Source organism: Condylostylus longicornis, unplaced genomic scaffold (genome assembly GCF_029603195.1).
Source record: "Condylostylus longicornis isolate FDR11 unplaced genomic scaffold, ASM2960319v2 ptg000137l, whole genome shotgun sequence".
Classification (NCBI taxonomy): domain Eukaryota; kingdom Metazoa; phylum Arthropoda; class Insecta; order Diptera; family Dolichopodidae; genus Condylostylus; species Condylostylus longicornis.
Genome location: NW_026578105.1, coordinates 2,450,737 through 2,475,909, shown reverse-complemented (window position 1 = coordinate 2,475,909; position 25,173 = coordinate 2,450,737). Strand labels below are relative to the sequence as shown.

Here is a 25,173-nt window from a genome sequence, read left to right as displayed (position 1 = left end):
TTTATAAATAAAAGACACTCTTACACCGTTATTTAGTCATATAGCTATAATTATGATAGTTTTTAAGTGTTAAGATTAATAATAACACCAAAACTTTGAATATTATTAATATGAATAGAGAACCAAATAAGATAAAGACCAGTATTAATAATATGTTGTAGAAAAATTCAAAAATATTAAAATTTTATGGTTATGTACACTTTCGTTGGCTGTTACAATAATTTTATTACTGGAAATTCAATAAGAACTTGTTTCGATCACTTGTTTACTAATAATCTGATTAATGAGGTTATGTCATCAGAGATTTATTTAATCATAATGTCATAATAATTGATATATATATATATGCAAATATCAAAACAAACAATTTGACATAATCTTATGACAGTGATGGTAAATTTTTAGACCAATATTGATATTTTAGAATTTTATAATCAATTAATAATTAAGGAACCAATTATTTTAAAAGAAATAGTAATTGTGAGAAGAACGTGCATGAATTAAATTTTTAATAAAATTATAAGAAGCAAAAAGAAAAACAAATCATGATTTTGACCATGGTATAGCACTGATTCATCATTCCAAAACAGTTTTGTTATTGAAATTGAAGATTCACTGGTTAAAGGATAAAGCTAATATCAATTTGGAATGACAATATATTTTCAGAATAGGGTTACTACCTTGTGTAGAAACAAGAAAAAAAAATATTACGGCAATAACATTGAGGAATATTTAGTAAATTTAGCAATGATTTAACTACATAATCTATAATAGAAATAATAAGAAAAGGTAATAAAAGTGAAAAAAAAAACAACTACAGATCTATATATATTACCGACGGTTGTCAGAAATGATTTTTTGTTATGTCAAGGTATTACCTCAGTTACATTAAAATTGGGTTAAGTTCAGAAAAAAAGTCAAACGTGGAATCAAGAGTAATTGATATGACAAGATGTGTGCAAAAGTTGAAAGATGAGAAACTACTTTTTAAATCTTGTTTTTGAAAATTTACATTGACGATACTGCGGATACTAAAATAGATGGTAATAATCCTTCCTGATGATGTTTGTTTCATTTTAAAAAAATTACATTATAATATGCTGCAATTAAAGTAAAATTGAAAAAAGTTACAATATGCTGATAATTCATGAAGTTGAAAAAATTAAGTAGATGGAATATTAAACATTAGCACAATAAACGCAAGGAAACCAAAATATATAGTATTTTCAAAATTTGTTGCAACAGATGAATGGTTTTAAATATTACGGGATTTGGATTGATGCGAAGTTGAAATGGAAAACACTCACAGAACTATTCAAAAAAAAAAGTGTGATTTTTTGACTGATCTGAATTTTTCCACAGCGATATTAGTTATGGATTTAATCTATGGGGTACCGCTGCTTATAAAAGATTATGATACAAATAATTCAAAATAGAGTTATAATAGACCTACTTAACTACAGTGGATGTGAAAGTTATTGTACTTATTCACAGGTAAAAAAATTCCTTTTAGTTAAAGATTTTGTTAATCTGAGTTTAACACTCCGCATTCATGATACCGTTAACTTTAATATGTATACCACAACAACTTTCTCTAGACTGGAGGGATCACCGTGATGTTATCACCAGGTATATAGATTTTATTTCTCTAAATAAAAAAGGACCTTTCATTTTGGACTAGCTATAACAAAACAACTTAATAGAATATAACTCAAAAATCAGTTAATGAATAACGAAATCATAAAGTATCAACAATAATATAAAACTAAAAATTTTTGGTTTCTTCCACTAAACTATACCATTATTTTACATTTGCTAATATTTTCTCTTATAATATAATCATAATCAAAAATCAACAAAGCCTATATCAATATCATGGAGGAACATACACAATAATAGCTACCATATTACCATTATCAGCATTTATATTTTATAAGGAAACAAGAAATTATTCTGAAAAGGATATTACGGAAAATTAATTAGGCTGAGGTCATTTTCAGGATCTGAAAATTTTTGTTAAACTGAAATTTTACGTAAATTTAACAACCGCAATTTTAACAAACTTATACTCATATATATGTATGTTTATCAGAAAATATTTCAATTTTATATATACTTTTGATATTTTATATATTACATTGTTGAAATACAATGAAGTAAGTTATTTTATTTTGTTGGATTTCTCTGTGGTTGAAAACGGGTTGGTTTAAAAGGATTATATTAGTGTAACATATATTTATTTTTTATTTATTTTTACTATTTTAGAGATACATAATATTTATACAAAAGATTTTAGCTGCCACCATGTAGATTAATTTAAAATATTTTCTTGATCATAAAAATTATTAAATTTTTTGAAGTTTTTAATGATTGATTATTGAGTTTAGATTTGACAGAGACGATTGATAAAATATTTATGTTGTGAGCAAAGATTTAAAAGCATCTTATTGGAATAACAACGAATATTAAGAAATTAATAGAACGCAATTTATTTGTAAACACACTCCCGAAATTACATTAAGTTTTACTACATTTTTCTATGATAAGGAATGAAAGAAACTTAACTCAATATAGCGTCAATAATTTCGACATAGATTTCAATTTTTTGAAATTTCGATACCAGACAATTCCTACTGAGATATTTTTAGCTTATTTCGGAAAGATATGTTTTCATGTTCAACTGGAACCGAATAATAATTTTGCATCTCAGCAAGTTATTTTCAGAAAAAGTTCAATTATCATGATAGTATCTACCCTAAGCTTATAAGCCAAGAAAGATATTAGAAAAATAGCTTTTAATTTCCTCGATATTACGGTTTTTAAGATTTTCTGTTTTCAATATATAATTTGAAACTTCAAACATGTTCGAAACTATTTGATTGAATATACTTGGCATGTTCATTCCAATACACTTATGTTAACACTGATATTTCAATTTTCACTTAAAACTGCGGTGATGGCTAAATAATATAAGTTTTTAAGTTAAATAATGAATTTCTTCTCTGTCACAAATTATTTTGTAGATATGTACTTTTCTTTCAACTCTCCTCAGTTTTCTCTTACTTATTTTAAAAAAAATTTGATTGATAAATTTGGTCTCCCTTTTTAATTTTCTATATTTGTTTTTGCTCTTGCTGTCAATATATATTTTTTTTTCGTAAAGATAATTAAATTAATAGGAAAATTCCTGTGTATTGAAGAAGTTGAGTAGGCTTATCATTATACACTAGGACCCAGTTAAATTTATTTACCATATAATTTTATAAAATTACTTATACGAGTATCTGTATGTATGTAGCTATGAAAACTTTAGATATACCTTTATTCTATATGTACATTAAACAAACATAAATATTAGGGAACGTAAGTTGTTGTGTATGTGTGTTACGTTAACCATTTTAAGAGCGGTAAATTATATTTATCGCAACTGAACATAAAAAAAAGAAAAAGAACACCAGGAAAGATGAAGTCGTTTATTTGTGAATTTAATGTATGGTTTCTTGTTCTTCCTTTATTTTCATACTTTTCATTCTATCATTCATTATTTCTTTCTCTTACTCTTTCATTCATTTTTCTGTTTTATCTACATACATTATATGTGTGTATATATATAGAGTTTTCATTTTTGTTTTTACCAGTTTTTATTTATTATTTTGTTGCTATGTTTTTTTTTTTGTTTTATTATTTTTCGTTTCGTCCTTTCTTATCATTCATTACCTTGTTTGTTGGCGTTTTGTTCTCGTTCTTGTTTTTCTTATTAAAATTTTTTCGGAAACATTCCGAAATATCAGTCGAACGTGATTGTAATATTTAATTTTTGTGCCATTATTTTCCGACATTTTTCCTCTTTCCATTTTGATTTTTTTGTTTTGTTTTTATATTTTTTTTTTGTATTTTTATTTAAGTTATATACTTCTCCTGTTGGTATTTAAGAAATTTTTTTTAGTCTTATTTTTTGTTTTACATTATTTTTTTTTTGGCTTTAAGGATAATGGAAGATAAATTGAATAGAACATAAATAATATAAAAATTTATATATTACATATTTGTGTGTGTGCATACGTTTAAATATTTACAAGATGTTTAAAAAATATTGAACACATTTCATTCGGCTTAAAATTAAAAATTGCTTTCGGCATCAAAAATCCGACTTATTTTTTACCCGAAAATTATATAATTCGAATAATTTAATTTTTAGGTATAGATTGTAGATTGTGCAATGGTGCGATGATGCACCGCGACCAAAAAGATCTATCGTACCTCCAATAACGAGCGCCCAGTGTAAATTTTTAGGTAAAAGTACTTGTCGAAGATTACATCGGGATGTGAGGCTTTGTAAATTTATCTTCCGGAAATGGTTTCAGAACTTAAACATTCTTTGCGATGGCAAATTTTGCTATTTTGAAAGAAAAGTAATTATTTTGTAGTTTTGAAAAACAAGTTGGTATTTTCTCTTATTCTTTTTCTACCCAAAATTTTTAGGTCTAAAAAATTGTAACAGTTTGTTTACAATTTTGTTTTAAGAAACTTTTGTAACTACTTAACCGCATTATTTTATAGAAATACTCTGTATTCTTCTAAAAAAAATATAAATATAATAAAAAAGTAAAAAAGAAAAACAGAAAACAATGAATTTTCTCCAGATTATGCTGTCAGAATAATGTGTACGTTAACAACATTACGAGTACTAGATGGAACATTGAGAGCAAAAACAAAAAGTAAAATAAGAATGCAAAAACACTAGGAAAAAACCAAAAGAGGAAAAAAACAGATAATAAAAATAAAGTAAGAAGGAGCAAAAAAATAAAAAAATAAAAACAAGAAAAATGTACCAGAAAACAATCAAATTACTTTAGGTGATAACGGTAGACTTTTTTCTTAGAAAAGAACAACCAACCAACCGACATTAATGTAGAAAATTTGAAGATTTCATTTTGAAAATTCATTGTTTTTTTTTTTCTTTATTTCTATGGGTATACATTCGTTCATACGTTCTTGATGAAAATATATTTTCAAGGACTTTAGGCTAGATAAACAAACACATACGCGTATGAAAAATTTAAAAACATGATAAATTTTATTTTTACATTTTTATTATTTTCTTATATTTTTTTTCGAAATTAAATTATAATTATAACTCTTATTTAATGAGAATATTAAAACATTGGTGCCAATTGTATGTATGTAGGCATATAGTAAAAATTATAGAACTCTAGAAAATTTTTATTGCTTTTTTTTTGTAGTTATGTTAAGAACCCACATAATTTGTTGAAAGCCCACATTATTTTATATTGAACCTATGTTAAGATGGCATTCAAAGAATTTTTTCCGAACATTAACATTACTTTTATGTAGATTGAACATCATCTGGCTTGCATATAATAATAATTAAAATATTTAGGCAGTTAAATGTTTAGTTATACTGACAAAAAAAAACAGCATAAAATTATTGCTATTGAAAATATGAAATTAATACGTGTTTTAAGATTGACAATATAATAAGGGCTAATATAAGCCTAATAAATTTTTTGTATATAGTTTTGCTTGAGAGTATTAGAATGCTAACATAATTCCCTATACGTAATTAATAAACATATAATTTCGTAAGATTTAGTGGGAATTGTAGCGATTATAGTTACAGATATGATAGTGGTGGGTTCATACTCTGTGATGTCACAGTTTATGACAAGTTAAGAAATCTCAATTTTAAAAATTTCGGAAAAATGTCCTTGGTGGACGCCAAATGGTGTTTATTTTACATTTTAAGAGGGTAGTCTCGTTTTTGTTCTCACACTGGTTTTGCAGTCGTATGATCATAATACAGTATTACTGATAAAATAAAAATTAATATTATTTCGAAATCAGGCAGAAAACATTTATTCTCATTTAAAATGTGTTTATTTTTTTCTTATTTATAAAAGTTTATTTTGTTTCCATTTTATCTTATTTCAATTTAACTTTATATCCGTACATAATATGTATGTATATATATTCTTGTAAAATTGAGAATGTTGCTATCAAAAATTTTAAATAACATTAAAATCTATTGAGTCATTGTACACTCGTATTCGAATAAAACGTTTTTATTTTATTCGAATAAAATGAATAATTTTACTGGTATACCATTTTAATAATGTCCGTAATGCGTGAGACTATTATCCTTTATATAAAAATGAATTTTTTTTTCTGTCCTTTAAATTTCATTTTGATATATGTATATGTATATTTAAGTAATGTATATAAAAATTAATGAATTATAACCTGTTGCAAAAGCTTTAATTTTTTCTTATATTATTTTTGTTGTATTCGAAAAACTGTGCTGAAATAAAATATTCAAATATTTTTAGGTTTTAGGATACTTGCCATAGATGTCATGTTGACGAAGAATACATTTTAAAAATAAAAGGTTCTTATATTGTGGAATTATGTCGGGCTCCATATAAGAACTCAAATCTACAACGGTTCATGTACTTCACAAAAGTTGCTTTTATAAAAATCTTTTCTCTATAAATTTTGTGCTATCTTCAAAATTTTTCGATATATTTCAAGAAAGAATTTGAATTTTTCTAGTGGTTTTTTAAAAAAATTATCACATACATAATAATATATGAACATTTTTAATTTTCATAACTCACTGAAAAATATTTTTTCACCATGCATGGTATTATTCACCATTTGTAATTTTATTCACCATAACGAATGTTAATTATCATAATATAGTGTTCATTGTATGCCATGTATGCCAAGCCATGTATTTTATCACCACCACCATATCCAAATCATAGTCAATCCCACCATGATTCAATTCATGATTCATTTCAATTATTCAACATGAACCATTCAAGTTTACAAAAAAAATATTTGTCGGACTGTCTATGTTGGTATGTTTCTGCACCCTCATCCTAGTGCCGGTATCAACTTAAACAATATTTTTGTAAATACCATTCGAAAAATAAACAATGTGTCGTTGGTCACGTGTCACTTTTATTTTTGTTTTTTTTTTTCTTTTTTGTTGCGGAAAATATTCAAAATACAATGACATTTGAGTGAAAAAAAAAAAAATTGAATCCAACCTCATTAAATTTTAAAATATTAATTTTTTATTAAGTTTTTGGAATACCGCGGGTCAGAAAAAAAAAAATTTAAAAAATAAAAAATTTCCAAATGTAAATTCTGTAAGACCTCGAGGCGTGTTAAAAAGAAAATATGCAACAAAAAGAAAAATTTAAAAATCACATTTTATTTCGTTTAACTTTCGAAAATTTTATAATTCTTGGGTATTCTACTCTTTTGTACAGGTACTTTAAGTTTCCATTTTGTGTTGGATTATTTATTGATGCGAAGAACATTTTATATATGTATGTATGTATAATATTATATATTATATATTTTCAATTCTTCAAGTTTTTGATTATAAGTGAGTTCTAGTTAGCCAAGCATAATTTAATATTGAATTATAAAACGTGATTTCATTTACTTAAATATTTTTGACAATCATAAGTATGAATTCTTAAAAAATTGACAAAATTTATGAAATCTGTGCAAATAGTAACAAAGTGTTTAGTCTACATTTAGTCAAAGTCTACATTTTAGTACAAATACTTTGAAGTTACTGATTGATTAGTAACCTTTCTCTCACAAACGTACTATAAACTCTAGTGACATTTCTTTATTTTGAAACTTTTGTGTAAATGAAAAAGCACATTGCAAGAAGAATTTATTCAAAAATTTTTTTAATACTTTATTTGAAACATCATCAATGTATGTAGTAGGTATGTGTGTATACCAAGTGTATTGTGTGTATATGACACCCACAATTTAAGTTTTATTATTAAAAAACTCTTAGTACCCAAAGGGAAAAATTCGAAAAAAATGGAATTTTTTTGTTAATGTTGTTTTCATAACCTTTTGAAAAAAAAACAATAATTATAAAAAATTTTTTTTTTTTTATTTAGTATGTAACATATACTGTTAGTTTAACCGTTTAACCTTCTGAAAATTTCATATTATTGTCTTTTGCATATTTAAAATATTTTTAGATTAAAAATTCCACCTTTGAGTGTAGGTAAATCTAAATTTTTGAAATTCTTTTAACACGCATACCTTTGAAATCAAAATAAGTTTGAATTTTTATTTTTATTTTTTTTTAATATATTATTGTAAAAATTCCATACTCGCAATAGGAAAACACAAAAAAAAAAACTATGATTTAATATAGAATTTTTAAATCCTTTAGCAGGTTAAAAACACAATTTAGAAAAATTCTAAATTTTCTTTATAATATAAAATTTCATGCAAATATTTTAAATATGTGAATTTTTTTTTAAATAATTAAAAGAATATTATTGAAAAAGTCGAATGATATTTATAATACTTTTAAAAAATTTTAATTATAAACATAAAACCTTACATACAAAAAAGGGTTTTGTAAGTCAATCGTTTGGTCATATAGTTGAAAAATTATTTTCTCACTGTTTTTTATTCTAATATTGATTTAAAATGCTATTAAATTGCCTGGAACTTGTGAATAACTATAAACTTTTTAAGCTTTATCAAAATTCTTGCATTATTGTTGCATGAATTAATTAATAATACCAAAATTCTGAATAAGGCAATAAATATTGCATACTTTTAGGTTGACAAAAACAATATTAAAAAAAAAAGTGGTAAAATTTTTTAATTTCGAAATTGTCAACTAATTGCTAAAAATTATTTCTTGCTTTTAGAAGAAAAACAGACGGCTCATTCAACCTTATAAGCTGAAAATTAAAATTGTGTCAATTATCTCGGGTCGCGATGCTATATTACTCCATATATGTAATCATTTGTAGAAGGAGAGGAAAGTTTAAAAAAATTTTATTATAGACTTTGCTCACTATTTTGTCAAAAATTATTATGTGTTGTTATGTAAACGTTTAAATAACATTTGATTTTAAAAATTTGATCAAATTGAAAGAAACTACATACAATTCTAATATCCAAAAGATCTAATAAGAATATTGCCCAAAGGATATTTACATAAAATCTCTTTTTTTTTCAATATATTTTTCAAAGTGTATTAAATATCGGAATTTAGTTACTATTTCAGATACTAAAATTTTCCAGCATAAAATTACAAAAATGAAAAATTCAAATTTTTTTTCCAATATTATTTTAATATCTAACAAAATTTTTCTTACACCTTTTTTTCACATTATTTTGTTCTATTTTTTTATGAAATTTTTTTCTTTGAATTCAAAATTATATACATAAATTGTAACCATAACATTATATACAGTGGTATATAAAATTATTTTATGGATTTTATGTATAAGAAGAAACAAGATGCAATAAAATTGAAAGCAGAAAACATATATAAAAAAAACAAATAATAACAACTGTCACTGTAAAATATAGTTCACGGCACAATGTCAAATAATTTTCACGTATTTTCTGTAGAAATATTTTATCATTGTATCCTTGCACTTCTCTCAGTGATTTTTCATTTTTATTTTCTTTATATTTTTATTTTTTTTATATAAGTATACAATGTGAACTTGTATACGAGTGAATTTATTATGTGATTTTTAAATCGAGATTCCTGTATCACTATAGAATATATAAGTATTTATATACACATAATTTATAGTATGTGCATAAAATGAATATAAAAAAGCCATAAGTACATTTAAAATAGAAAAAAAGTTTTTGATGATCTCACAGAAAAAAACTAAAAACTAAAAAACTTTTTACTTTAATTTTCACATTATTTATTTGAGTAATGTGACTACGAAGCAAAATCTGCAAAAAGAAATGCAACATAAAGAATATGAAGAACAAAAAACCTCTTTCATATTTTTCATTCAATTCAAATCGTATAACATCAGCATTTTATGAACAAATACAATAAGATTTAAGTATAGGATGACATTTAATTATAGGGTGACTTAAGTATAGGGTAAGATAGTATTTTACATGACAACAAAACATGTGGTTACAATTTAATTTAACAAAATAATTTGCAATTCAAAAAAAATTATTTAGCAAAATTTTTAAATAAATTACAATCAAACATTCGAACTATGAAAGTAGTTTTAAATTACAAAAAAAATATCAATCAGATTGTTATTAAACTTTCGAGCACATAATATAAGATATTCGTATTCTAATATCAAAAGTTTACAGTAATATATATATATATGATAGGGTCTCAATTGACTTATGCCATATTATGAGATGCTACTAATTTAATAATCACTCTGTATATATTTCAAGTAACACTTTTCATTTTTTTTTCTGTCTTTCTTCTGTGCACGTGTATATTTGCTTTTTATTCATAGTCTCTACACTTTCCATGTATATTACATCAAACTATATATATATATAAATATTTTGTAAGTGTTATTTTAATGGGCATACTTTGTCATATGAATAGAAGAAAGATATGAGGGGAAAAAAGGGGAAAAATTTACAAATAGAATGATGGTATTACATTTTTGTCTTTGTGTGTGATATGAAAAGATTTTATTGAAATTGAATATGAATTAAATATTACATGTTATGTACAATATTATATAAGGAAATGCAGTCGATAAAACACATGTTTTGTAAAATAACACTTCCACCTTTAATAATCTAAATATAGAGTTTAATATTTATATATACAGTGGTACAAAAAATTATTCGTACAAGATTAAGTTGCATGTTTTTTTTCGATTCCCAGATATATTAACTTATAAAAAAATTTTTTTTTTAATAAAATTTGTTCTTCATTTATTTCTTCTTAATTATCAACAAGATAAAAAAAAAAAAAAACAACACATAAGTAAAAAAAACAACAAAAACAAATTTCGATCACATTTTCGAGACAAAATATTATTCGTACAATTCAAACAAGTTCAGATAATTACAGTTATCTTAAAAAATATATTCGTTGCCAATATTAATAAATAAGAATTAGTCAATATCCAAGTGTTCTCATACATAAGTCATTGATTGGTGCAGTTTTTATCCATAATTTAATAATATGAGTCGAAAGAAAAAGAAACTACTCTTGAGGAGCGCAAAATAATAATTAAACTTATCTCTGGAGGTAAAACTTATAGGGAAGTGGGTAAAATACTTGGAAGAAGCCACTCGTCCACTCAGTCCATTATAAAAAAAATATAGACACGAGGGAATATTATCAAATGAAGCAGGCAGAGGTAGAAAAAAACTTTTCACGCAAGCGACAGACAATTTAATTATTAGTAAAGTTAAAGCAAACCCCAAGATTCACATACCAGAACTGACTAATCAGAAACGGGAAATCATAGAAAAACCTGTTAGTTTAGAAACGGTGCGAAATGTTTTACGGAGAGCTGATTTTCACGCCAGAGCACCTAGAAGAAAACCATTTATTTCAGAAAAAACCGGAAGCTAAGGTTAGAATTTGCAAAAACTTATATTAACAAGTTCTAGGAAAAAGTAATTTTCTCTGACAAATAAAAGTTTATGATTTTTGGATCAGATAAAAAGCAAAAGGTGTGGAGAAAGCTTAATTCTGAATTGAAAAAAAAAAAATTTGCAAGCAAATTTAAACATGGTGGAGAAAGTATTTTATTGTAGGGGTGTGTGGCAGCCTCTGGGGTTGGAAATTTGGAAGTTATTGAAAATTTAATGGATAAATTTGGAAACTTGGATATTTTAAAACGTAATTTGGTAGCTAGTGTAGAAAAACTAGGATTGACCGACGAATACTACTTCCACAAAGATAACGACCCGAACCACACTTCAGGTAATATTAAAAAGAAAATCACATTTTATCTCGGCTTTGTCAAGAATGGTTACTTTACAATGTTAGACATCAATTACACACTCCCCCACAATCATCAGACATCAACTGTATAGAAAATTTATGGAACACTTTGAAAACACGAATCCGAAAACCTAAAATTACAAATAAAAATGAGTTAAAGGAAAGGTTACATGAAGAATGGTCAAAAATCGACCGTAATGAAACTTTAAATTTAATTAAATCGATGCCAAATCGTCTTAAAGCCATAATACAATCCAAAGGGAATCATACAAAATATTAAATACTTAAATTATTTTCAAAAAACTCGTAATTTTATTTTTGTACGAATAATATTTTGTCTCGAAAATGTGTTCGAAATTTGTTTTTGTTCTTTTTTTTTTGCTTATGTGTTATTTTTTTGTTTTTTATTTTGTTGATAATTAAAAAGAAATAAATGAAGAACAAATTTTATTAAAAATAATTTTTTTTTATAAGTTAATATATGTGGAAATCGAGAAAGAACATGGAACTTAATCTTGTACGAATAATTTTTTGTACCACTGTAGGTTAGGTTTAATTAATGAAAATGATTTCCTGTTCAAAAAAATTCTCTTATTACGATAATAATGCTGCATATGTTTAGGAGGAATTCTACAAAGTAATAATTTTACGAAAATTCTATTACAATAATGAAAATTAGCTCAATAGTTTTTTCCTCAAAAGAAACAGAAATTTGGCAATTTGCAGAAGGAAGATGCCATAAAAAATTTTCTGTTCTACTAAAGCAAAATATATGTACATAAATCTTTTTAAAATATAGGTAATTTGAGATTTCTCGAGTAAACTCGTACATAATTCAAAATTTAATGAAAAATTGGTTTAATAGAAAGATTAATTTGAGAGATCAGTGCATCAAACATTTTAGCATACATTTTAAGAAAAAAGTAATTTTTCTATGTGTGACGAAAATACGGACACGATAATCTTGCAAAACATGCACTTTGACAACTAATAATGGCTATAACTGGAAGGGAAAGAAAGAAAATTTTGCTTGTTATGAAAATTTTGCATTTTTTTTTTTCAAAATATTTTGGAAACGTGCCAATAAGTCTAAATATCTAGAATAAATTTTTTCTTCTCCTTATAATAATCTTATAATAATGATTATTAATATAATAATAATTATTATACTCATAATAATTTTTTTCTTATAAATAAGTTAAAATAATTATTCATGCCTTCGATTCAATATCAAATATAAAAAATATTGAATACACACATACATAAATAGTTTCAAATAATTTATAAAATACGAAAATAAAATGAATTTTTTCTCAATTGTTTTGCCCTTATTTTGATGATGATTTTTATACAATTCTAGATAGGTCAACTTATTCTATATTATAATCTATAACTATAGTTACACAAAATGTATAGAAATATATGTATACTTAATATATGAAATCCAGAATGTAATTGTGCACATGATGTACATAAATAACTAGGTAAATGAATATTTATGAAAAAATCATAATAAACAAAAAAAAAATAAAGCTTTCATAGTCTTTAGGAATATCTGTGGTAAAAAGCAATAACATTTAAAATGCACTCCTTAAGAATTTTTTGAAGTCTGGGGCGCATCAAAATCAATTTACTGTTCATTGAAAAGCCTTTAAGATTCTTTCAAGTGTCTGGCCCATAACCATATTCGAAATTTTTTTTTTTCTGAATCATTGCCAAAAAAATATTTTTTGAAAATGTCTGGCTGCCCGCAAATCTCGCCCAACTCCTCCAATAAAAATAGTAGAGTTATTGATAAATTTTTACATCGGGATTACATAAAACTATATTTTGTGATTTTTGAATTGAATTGTGAAAAAAAATGATTTGGAAGGCTATGATGGATCCAAATAACACAAATTTCAGAAATTTTTCCTTACTTATCCCTTTGTCTCGAAGGTAAAATCAGGAAATAATGTCTTTATATCATATTCAATCCAAAAGGAAATAATTTTATTAATCATTTTTCTGCACCACATAAAAAAATTTAGCAAAGATATGACGAGCAAGGATTGTAAATGTTAAAATGAGAACAAAAAATTTCTTTGCAATGCATAGAACAATTTTCATTTATTTACTGTACATTCAAAAAATTTTCAATATACAAGTATGTATACTATAGATTCTTCCTCCTTTTTATTTATTACAGATTTCATTATTGGGAAGATATTCTTTGATAGACCCTTTTTCATTTACCTATATTATACTTTATTATTTTAGTTTCAGCGGGCTTTTCTCAATACCAATCCAATCTTGTATATTTCTTTACCTTGTATTCTTTTCAAAATAGTTTTGTATATACATATATAAATAATGCATATAACAATTTTTTCTTTCAATTTTTTTTTTTTGCAAATTTGAATTGACAATTATTTCTGTGTTATATATATACCCACAAGTTGATCTCATGACAATTTTTTTTTGTAAATATAGTTTTTGGTATAATGGAAAGATTGAACAAGAATATGTATGTAAATGTAGGTTGTTTTTAATAAAAATGATGAAAAATATATATTGCATATGTTAACAGTTTTGATTTGCAAGTAAAATGTAGTAATGACATTTCTATTCATGACAAATATAATATAAGCACTTGTGTTCATAGAATATTACAAGTACTTGTTGTTAAAACAAAATATAAAGTGCGTACCTGAATATTTATGCCTGTTTTTGATGAAAATTATAATTTATAAGAAAATAAATATGAGAACTGTGTATATAGTAGGGTAAATGATAGAGAAGAAGGGAGAGAGAGTAGGAGAATAATATTCAATGTCAACAAATTTCCAATATTAATTCAAGAGGATGAATTCTAATGAAAAATAAAACTATAAATATTGATTTTAATTTTTTTTTTTACATATAGACTAATAGAAATTCGATTTAAATTAGAATTGAAGGAAAATAAGAGCCAATAAAATTTCAATAATGTTATATAACTCAAGTATTTGGAGCTCTATATACTTAAGGTATATATAACTTAGTATAACAATAATCTTAAAATAATATTTAAGATGATTAAAGGATGATAAAAACAGTCTGTTCTGCTTTCTAGGAGCAATTCGAAATGATCTATAAAACAGATACTATTGCTTACAATTAAAAATCTTTAACACTCAAATTTATTCATTTATTAGAAAATAAATGGGCTCCATCTGCAATTTCAATTTAGAAGCATACATTGTTCTCATTCAGTCCATAGCGATAATCGGCCGAAATCGATCCCAAAGCAATTGTGAATGATTTCAAGAGAAATAAAAACAACAATACCTATTTTGACAAATAATAAATTTCATTATATAATCAAATCGTGTGTTGCTTATCTTTTATATAATGGTGTTTGTATAACATCAAACAGGCAAAAGTTCTGCACTCTATATAAGGCGTTAACATTTATTAAAAAAATGTTTTTAATTGATTTTTAAATGATATTTTTAGTGTATTAAAAACTTTGCAAAATTATTGCAGAATACCTGCGGTTTTCCATGATTTTATGTCATTTTCATCTCGTTCTGCATTGTTTTGGTTTTATTATAATTAGATTTACAGTATAATTTAATGTAATTATCCTTGTCATTGAATATTAAGATGAAAACAGCTTGCTTTTCTTCTTATATTCAAAAAGGAAAAGAAAATACCAATACTTCCTGTATAAATTTCCCATTTCAATTTATTTTATTGCTGCAATAAAAATAAATCAAAGATGAAGATGGAAAAAAAAAATTTTTTTTTGTGACTTTTTTCTCTCTTTCTTTCTTTTACTTTATTTTTGTGTTTTCCGTTCTGTATTTTAAATAAATAATGTTTTTCTTTCATATTTTTTTTGTATATCTGAATCGTTTGTCCCTTCTTTATGGAAATTATCAATATTTTCTTTTATTTGTGTAAAACGTGATAGATTTATGAATAAGAAATCAAAGTACATTTTGCTTTTTTTTTCCCTCTCATACACATAGTCTTACTAGTAGTTATAGAATAGTTATAATATTAAAAAACAAATAAAAAATTCCATAATTTTGTTTGAATTTACCACATAGTCAAGATGTGACAATCATAAAATTCAATAAAAACTGAGAATTATATATGAAAAAAGAATAAGTAATGGTGAGAAAATGAAAAAGTCATAGATAATTTTTAAGTGATTTTTAAAATAAATTGCAATATAAAGGGTTGAGTAAATAAATTCGAATTTTATTCTGTGATTTGTAAAGAAATATGTATATTGCTTCAGTTCGGTATTCTATTAACATTACTCTCTTAATATCGTAAAAATTTGTTTTAATATAAATAAGTTTTAATATTAAATATTGTAAAATATTTCCTTATATTTTCTGACAGGAGTTCAATTACCATCAAATCTGTGCTTTCATTGGAAAATTTGAAAAATTAAGCAGCTTACAGTTTCGACAAAAATTCTGTGAACATAAAATTGAAATTTTTCAGAACAGGAGAAAGATGAAAAAAATATAAAATTGCTCCAACAAAATGAGATTAACTTTTAAAATTTTTGGGTAAAGGAAAAACGATTTCGATAAGAAGGTTGATTCTAACCATCTCCCTTTTTCTACGGTATAAGAAGCAAATAGATTACTTTCAACGTTTACGTGATTTGTTTATTTTGTTACAATTTATTATTTATTCATAAAATCAAAATTTCAAGTAGTAAATTTAATTTAACAATAAAATAAATAATATAAAAAATAAAATAAATTAAACTTACCTTGAATTAGAACGTTTCGATGAATCTTTTTTACCAGCTTGTAAATTTGGTAAATCTTTTTGACGTTTTTTAGTTTCACGCCAAATACGATAATATAAAAAACACATTATTGTTACAGGAAAATAAAATGCTGCCAATGCAGTACCAAATGTAATATACTGATTTGTTTCAATAAATTGTATATAACATTGATATTGTGGTACAGTACGTTTACCTTCAATATATGGCCAACTATATATCCATGGCGGCCATAATAATAAACTAATACCCCATGCAGCACTTATCATAATTGCTGCACGTGTTGTTGTACGTTTTGCACGATATGTTAATGGTCTTGTAACACTAAAATATCTATCAAAACTTATTATTAATAAATTTAATACAGATGCATTTGATGCTAAATAATCTAATGCAAGCCATGTATCGCATATATGCGGTCCTAATGGCCAATAACCTAATATTGTTGATACGGCAAATAATGGCATAGATATTAAACCGATTGCAAAATCAGCAATTGCCAATGAAAATAAAAAATAATTACTAATCGTTTGTAATTGTTTATCAATTTTAAATGATATCATAACCATAACATTACCAGCAACTGTTAATATACTTAATATAATTGCAACAATTGCTAATATTACCATTTGTGGTATAGTATAACGTAATTCGGGTGGTTCCTCTGATAATGTACCATTTATATCCGTATCATTAATAAATTCAGTTGTTATATCATCCGGCATCAATGTAGATGATGATATATTTATTTGATGATATTCGTTGCCATAACCAACATTTAATATTGTCCCAGATGTACCTGATATTGTACCCGTATATGATGTTATACCTATTGATGATGACTGTGAACCCGATGATGTCGATGATGATGATGATGATGATGATGATGATGGTGCTAATAAACCATTTTGTGTTAATGTTATACCATTTGGTGAACCAATTAAATTTACAGCACCAGAACCAACTAATATTGATGATGATTTTCTTGTAGATGTTCCTGATGATTTTAATGCTGAAGATTCTGCTAAACCATTTACAATTATTATTGTATTTGTATTTAATCCTATTAATATTATTATTATCATCGTTGTTGTTAATATTGAATTTAAATTGAAATTTTTTACTGCTTCTTTTATAAATATTGATGACTTCATCATATTGTTGCAGTAATTGTAATAATAATAATAATAATACTAATAATACAACAATTATTAATGATAATAATATTATTGTATTTATTAATTTTATAAATATATTTAAAATATTTATTATATTCGTATTAAAATTAAAATTATTATATTGAAATATAATTATTTCAATGAATTTTATCAAAATCGGTGGTAAAAAATACAACAACAATATAAATTGATGATGATAATGATTATGATAATAATAATAATAAGTTTTTTGTATTTTTCTAATTATTAAATTTTTATTATTAACTAAATTATTATTATTATTATTATTATTATTATTATTAAAATTCGATGTTTTATTTATATTTAATGAAACTATTATTGTTGAACTATTGTTATTATTATTATAATATTTATTAAAATTTTCTTTTATTTTATTATTATTATTATTATTTGTTAATTTGTTGCTATTTTTGTTGTTGCTGATGATATGTTGTTTGCAACAATAAAAATTTTCTATTAAATTATTATAAATAATTGGTGCAAATGTTTTGATGAAATTTTGTTGTTGAAATTGTTGGTGAGCTGATGTTGAGCTGAAAATTTGAGTAAAAGAGAAAATTAATCAATTATAACTTGTAAAATTAATAATAATATTAATTAGTTAAAAAACTGTTTAAATAATTTTAATTTTTACATATATTTAAGATAAAAATAAAATAATTTTCTATATACTCAAAAATTTTTTGTAGTAATTTTTATTAAATTTTTTAAAGATTTTCAAAAATAAAAAAAAGTGCTTCTTATTGTCACTCAGTCTGTTTATCTGGTAGCTTATAAAACTTCTATATTCTCAAAAATATGAAGCTGTAATGATTGAATAGCGATACCCCTAAAAATATGCAATGTTTTATAATTATAAGAAAATTATCTCAAGATAACATTGTTTTCGTTATTTGAATTCATCTTCGAATAATTTACCAATAATCGTTAAAGTAACCTAATCTTCAATGTGCTTTAAAATGTAATTCTTAATTTTAAGTATTCCGGCCATAAAACTTATTAAGAATTAGAAAAACAAAGAAACTTTCATATTTTTGCAAAATATATTTACCATTTTGTTTTTAAGACCTTTCAAGTGTTATTTTTCAAGTTTATGCATGACACACCCAGAAAAAAAATTAATATTTAGAGAAGAATTTTTTGATTCAACAAACCTCCAGACAAAAATTTTTTATTTTTGAGTGTAATATTCAACAGGTTATTTATGTTATACTTATAATATAAACTTCTACTGCCAACAGGACAAAACTATTACATTTTATTAACAGTTACAATTATTTCACTATTATTATTTATTTTGAGTCACTAGTTCTCACATATTCATTCTTATTCAAATACAAATATTACTCTACCCAATTATGTTTCATTACATACGCTCTAGTTGTACAAGTCCGTGGTAAATTTCATTTATAACTTAATATTTTTAAATATACCGTATAAAAGAATATGCATATACATACATATCGTATATAATATGCCGTTAAGAATCCTCACTAATAAAAAAAAAAATTTTCATACGGTTCTTTTTTTTTTTCAACAATATAACAAATAAAAATTACATAAAAGGAAAACATAAACTTTTTAATAACCTTTATTCATAAGAAAAAACAAGAGAGAAATAACGAAAACAAACATATAAAAAGAAAACAAGAGCTCTCAAGTAGCTCGTTTGCTCTTTTTTAAGGATCAATTTTTTTTCCTAAAAAAAATGCTTTCCATGTTTTTTTTTTTCATTTTTTTCTTTTTTTTTATTGTTTTGGACGTGTAAGTTAAAATTTAACAGTCTTATCCGTTTAAATAAATTTTGAAATTATTTTTTGTTTATGCAAAATATTGGCAATGAATTTTTTTTTCTTGTAATTGATTAGTTAAAAAGGGTTTATTATGTTGTTATAGTCCTTGTATTGGAATGCAGAAATAATCGCATAGTATTGGAGTGATAAGTAATAAAGTTGGGCCAAACCAATGGTTTGTATTGTAGCACTTTTCCCTTCAACAAGTGAAAATTCTGCTTTTAAATACAGTCTATGTATACCTATCACACTATTAAAATTATTTTCATTTATATTTAACTATTTCTAGGATTGCATATATTTAGGATGATGCATTCATGCAGTCTTTGAAATAAAGCAAAAATTAACATAAAGAGGGATTAACATAATGCTCGATTTTAAAGTTTAATTGTGTGAGTTAAGAAAAATAATTATATTTTTTAATGTCATGGAGTTTACCGCTAGCTTCTTATGTTTATAGAAATTTGAAAACGTTTGCGGTTTCGGAAATATAAGGCGCCAAAAATTCAAATTTTACGAATTTCAAGAGGCGATAACTTGAGAAGGGCTGGAGATGGAAAAAAATTTTCTTCTAACGAAATGAACTATTTGTTAATTTCTATAAGCCCCTAAAATTCCAAGCTTCTACAGGCTGGGGTCTAGAAGAAAAACGAAATCAAAAATTTGGAAAAAAAAGACTTTAGATAACGGTAAATTTGAACGGCCATTTTGTTTTTCTAAAGTTTAACTATAGTATACCGCACTAGAGGAAGCAAGCCACTGCCTTTCTGCGTTTGCAAAATTTCAAAAATGCTTATGGTTTCATTGCAACAAATAGTTAAGAAAGGCCATTTTTAGGGTTTTGGGGGGGTATAACTTCTAGAGGGGGGGAGATAGGTAAAAATTTTGTTCTATGGAAATAAGTTTCTAGTGAAGATCTATCTACGTATGAAATTTCAGCTTTCTATCTTCAAGGGTGTACAAGTTTTGTATACAAAAAAATTGTCCACGGACGGACGGACGGACAGAGTGAAACTAATAAGCACTTTTTTCAAAAAATTTTTTGGAAAAGTGCTAAAAAGTTTGGAGTACAAGAGTAAGAATAGCTATAATAATTTTTTTTTTAAATTGAAGTTAAAATTTTCTTAAAAAATAAATAATAACAAAAATAAATAGTTTTGCAAGAAATCTCTTTCGAACATTCCTGGCTTAGAGGGAGCGCTCATAATCAGCAACAGGCTTCTAGCAGGAGCATGGAACAAAAAAGGTGTCTTTTTAATAATTTCTTTATTAAATTTTTTAAAATATTATTAAATTTTCTCAGAAACTTATTCCATATGGTGCAACCATTCTTTTAATTTATTGCAAATATCTTGAATTTTAAATTTTAAAGCCTTATTTTTTTGTATCATTTCAGTATTACTTTTTATAATCCCTTAACAACTTTTGTTATACAACCAACTCTATATGTTATCATTTAAATTTACATTCACCACCCTTCAATTAGTTTAAGTTATAGTACCTTACACAATTTTTTTTTTCTTTTATGTTTTTTAGTGGTCTCAACTCATATAATATTTCAAAGTAATATAACGCGTTCTCATAACATTATCATAGGTAAGAGCACAAAAAAATAATAATAAATAAAATTCTCAACATGCTCTTAAAATTGTGTTCTTTTGTGTATTTTATTCAAAAAAAAAAACATTTTTACAAAATATAATGTTTATATTGTTGCAATATTATATAAAATACACCCATGTACATAGATAAAATGTAAAGATGCTTGACTTGAATAACAGCAACACAATATGTATAAAAATGTATAGAATTTTGAGAACAAGCGGAAAAATCATATATGTATAACAATTGTGATTTTATAAATCTCCTTCCCTCCACCCCTCGCTCTCAATAACTGTAACAGTATTTTACAAACTATATATATATATGCACTTATATATATATATATATTTGCAAAATTGAATGAAATATAATACAGAAAGTATAAAAAGGTAGAAAGGGAGAGAGAGTGAGAGAGAAAGAGAATAATAATACCCTAAAAATATGAAAAGTCAAATGTTTACACAAGCTATTAATCACTTGCCAGGTAAATATACCCACCTATATATATGTAGTTGCATAACTACATTATTTCTTATTATATTAGTATAAATCTTACTATATAGGTATATAAAAATTCTTTGTTATCATAGTATGCAGGTGTTTCTGTGCAAAACAAAAAAAACTATATTTAACCCTGTAATTTCTTTTGGGATGAAAAACAAATTTAAAGCGAACATGAAATAATCGTTGGTTTTACAGAGAAAAATAAAAACTAAATTTGTTGAATTTAGACAAGCGATTAATTATGAATTAGTTGAATTATGCCCGATTCCGTTTTTTTTTGTCTTTAAAAGAAACTCAATTTTAGCTGGCAATACTTTTGCAGAAGAAAAAAACGGGCGCACACACGTAGATGAACAAACAGGAGAATTCCACTGTTGCCCAACATTCTTTGGCCCTTGTCACAAAAATTTCAGTGATGAATTATTGGAAGATAAGTGATGTGGTGAACAAGAATTATCATTTTGTTAATTTCAAATAATTAAATTATGCAATTTAATTATACAAAATGTAATGATATTGAAGGCAAGACTCAAAAGTAGCATTGTTTCAAATATGTTTTGCGTAATTTAAAATACAACAATTAATGTTAGACCGTATTTTGTACTCCAAAGCGATCGAAGATTTTTTTTAGGCGAAACGTTTCTAGGGTTAAAAAGAAATTATTTTATAGCACTATAGCCTTTGTTACTTGATTCTTATTTTTTTTGCTCATTCCGTTTTTATATATTGAAAATTTTCTTAATACATAAGTATTAAATAAAAATGGTACATTATATAAGAGTTTCAATTTTTTACAAATATAATATTATATACAAAGATATATATATACACATATATATATATATATATATATATATTTTTATAAAGGTGTTAATTGAAATATAATAGCCGTTTCAATTACACTTGTATGCTTTTCTTTGATAATATAACAAGCAAAGCAGAGGGAAAAAAAATAAAAAATTGAAAAAGGTATTTTTTTTTTCTTTTAGAAAGGTTTAAAATTATAACATTCAAATGTATTTACATATACATAAAAATTGTATTTATGTATGTATTTAAAACTTTTATATAATTTTGAATGAAATAAGTGCAAAAATATATTTTATAATATAATCAAATATATATGAAAGACTTGTACAGAGTCTTACATTTTTGCTTATAATCAAAACAAAATCATTTTCGTAACGTACAATATTTATTTGTTATAAAAGTTATGTTTGTAACTGATATAACTACCAAAAGTGAAAAGAAAGTCACTTAGTTTATCAGAATGACAAATAAATTTCAATCAATGTGTCAAATGAAATTATAACAAAAAAATCTGATGTGACCAGCGCAACAGATCGCAATGTTTATTTTCTAATTTAGTGGAAGTGTTACAGACGATTATGGAAATGCGTTTTAAACATTTTTTTACAATTTTAAGGACACTAATAAGCTTTTAGTTAACATTTCTCGAAAAATGTAAATTTGACTCTTAGTATAGTTTCGCTTTGTACCATTCGAATTCCCTAAAAAGTTCATCAGTTAGTTCCGGTAACAGCCAGAATTCAAATATTAAATTTCAAAAAAAATTCTATAAATCTTTTCCGTAGATATGGCAAAAAATATCAATACCGTAGATATGGCTGTAAAATCGGCCCCTAGCTCGATTTCCGAATTCTGATCTTTCCGAAAATTTAATGGTTTACTATTTTAACACCCTGAATTTAAATCAGGACTGACAAACACTCAGACCGACATCTCTCCAAAAATAGTTTATTTAGTTTCTCCTACTATGGAGAGATGTGTTGCCACTTAAAACTCGACATCCGAAGTTTTGTGCCATCATATAACCTCCTTTATTTTATGCAATACGGTCTGTAGTTATAACATGATAATTTGAAAATATTGAACTAATAATGTAAATATTTGAAAATATTAAGTGGGCTTTAAAGAAAAACTTAAATTCTATTCAGTTCAAATGAATACAAATTTGATTGAAGAATTTATTATTATGAATAGTTTTCTAATTGTATAACAGAAACACCTTGTAGTTATATACTATATATACACGTACCTATACTTAATTTTTGAAAAGATAGCATATAAGAGTAAGATATAAGTACATATTTTATATAATAATTAAAATGTTAAATTTTATAAAGAAAATGCATGATACAAAAGTGCACTTATATTATTATTAAAAATATTAAAATGAAAATTTCAAAAATGGTGTATACAAAAGTGAAAATGAAATTTAATTAAAAATTTTATAACATTTACCTACATAACCATATAAAATATGCATATATGCATATACATATAAAAAAATATGAGCAATCATAATAATAATAATGAAAATGATTTTAAATAAAGAGTACATCTACATCAAAAGAGAAGAGAGAAAGAAATGAATTGAATGAGATGAGACTTTCGTTTTTGACAATTTCAACAAAAAAAAAAAATAGAATTTTTAATTTCTCAATTATATTCTTTTTAAATAATTAGGAGCTCTTCATATAAAATATTCTTTGAAAAAAATGAGTGACTGTACAACAAGTGTTTTAAATTTTTTTTAGTGAAAATTTAAATATAATTTGAAAATTAATTTATTTGTATACTAAAAATATTTGAAAATAAAATGGCCAACATAAAATTGGAAAAATAATCATGGTAAGTTTTTGTAAAATAATTTCAAATATAAAAAATAATTACTTGCATTATTTTCATCATATAATTAATATTGTATAACAAATAACATTGTATAACACATACATAACTATTATTAAAAAATATTTTTTTGCAAATTGAATAAAGCTTAATTTTCTAAATTTTTATTTTACATATTTTAGTCAAAATGTCATTTTACTTTTATGTCATATTACATGTATGTATATTCCTAATCTTAAGTAGAAGTACATGTATACAAACATTTTACATGACATAATTGTATTTATATATGTATAATTGCGTTAATACATAATATATATGTATACATACACATAGTATGTTGAAATTTATTAAGAATAATTCATCAAAATGTAACAGACGCCTGACTTTGATGCTAAAATTCAGCTACTTATTTAAGAAAATACAGAAAAAATAAATAAATAAATAAATAAATACTTTATATAACAAAAGAAAAGAAAAATCAAAACTTTATTAAGTATATAGGAAGTGTTGCCAGATAAAATTTTTCTTTTTCAAAGTTAAGTTTACGGTTCCTAAAAGTTTGTTTTTTGCTGAATTTTTATTTTGTTTTCACAATTAGCGGGCTGTGAAACCGATTCACTTCATAACGGCAAGTTCTGACGGGGCATTGCCTTTTGGGGAAAATGGCCAGGAGGGTTGGGGTCGCTATGTCGTGTGTTGAATGTATGTCGTGGGTGTCGGGAGGAGGTGGAGGATGTAGAGCATGTCCTCTGTGCCTGTCCATTTCTGATGTGGAAGAGAAGGCGTATCTTGGTGGCTTATTTTTACGATGACCTGGAGGACCTTTCCGAGATGTCTCTTGCGCGGCTTTTGGACTTCGCCAGGGAG

At 24.7% G+C, this 25,173-nt stretch overlaps 1 protein-coding gene across 2 annotated transcripts in view; it reads right to left on the bottom strand.

Annotated features, from left to right (window-relative positions):
• The window catches only part of LOC129615605 (muscarinic acetylcholine receptor DM1), an 85,443-nt gene extending 67,633 nt beyond the window's left edge, over positions 1-17,810 (bottom strand). For both annotated transcript variants that reach the window (XM_055530883.1, XM_055530884.1), the window contains exon 1: positions 16,536-17,810. In XM_055530883.1, the coding sequence (XP_055386858.1) occupies positions 16,536-17,710 (1,175 nt within the window). In that variant the 5' untranslated portion in view covers positions 17,711-17,810. The remainder of the gene's footprint in view (positions 1-16,535) is intronic.
• Positions 17,811-25,173: the final 7,363 nt, after the last annotated feature.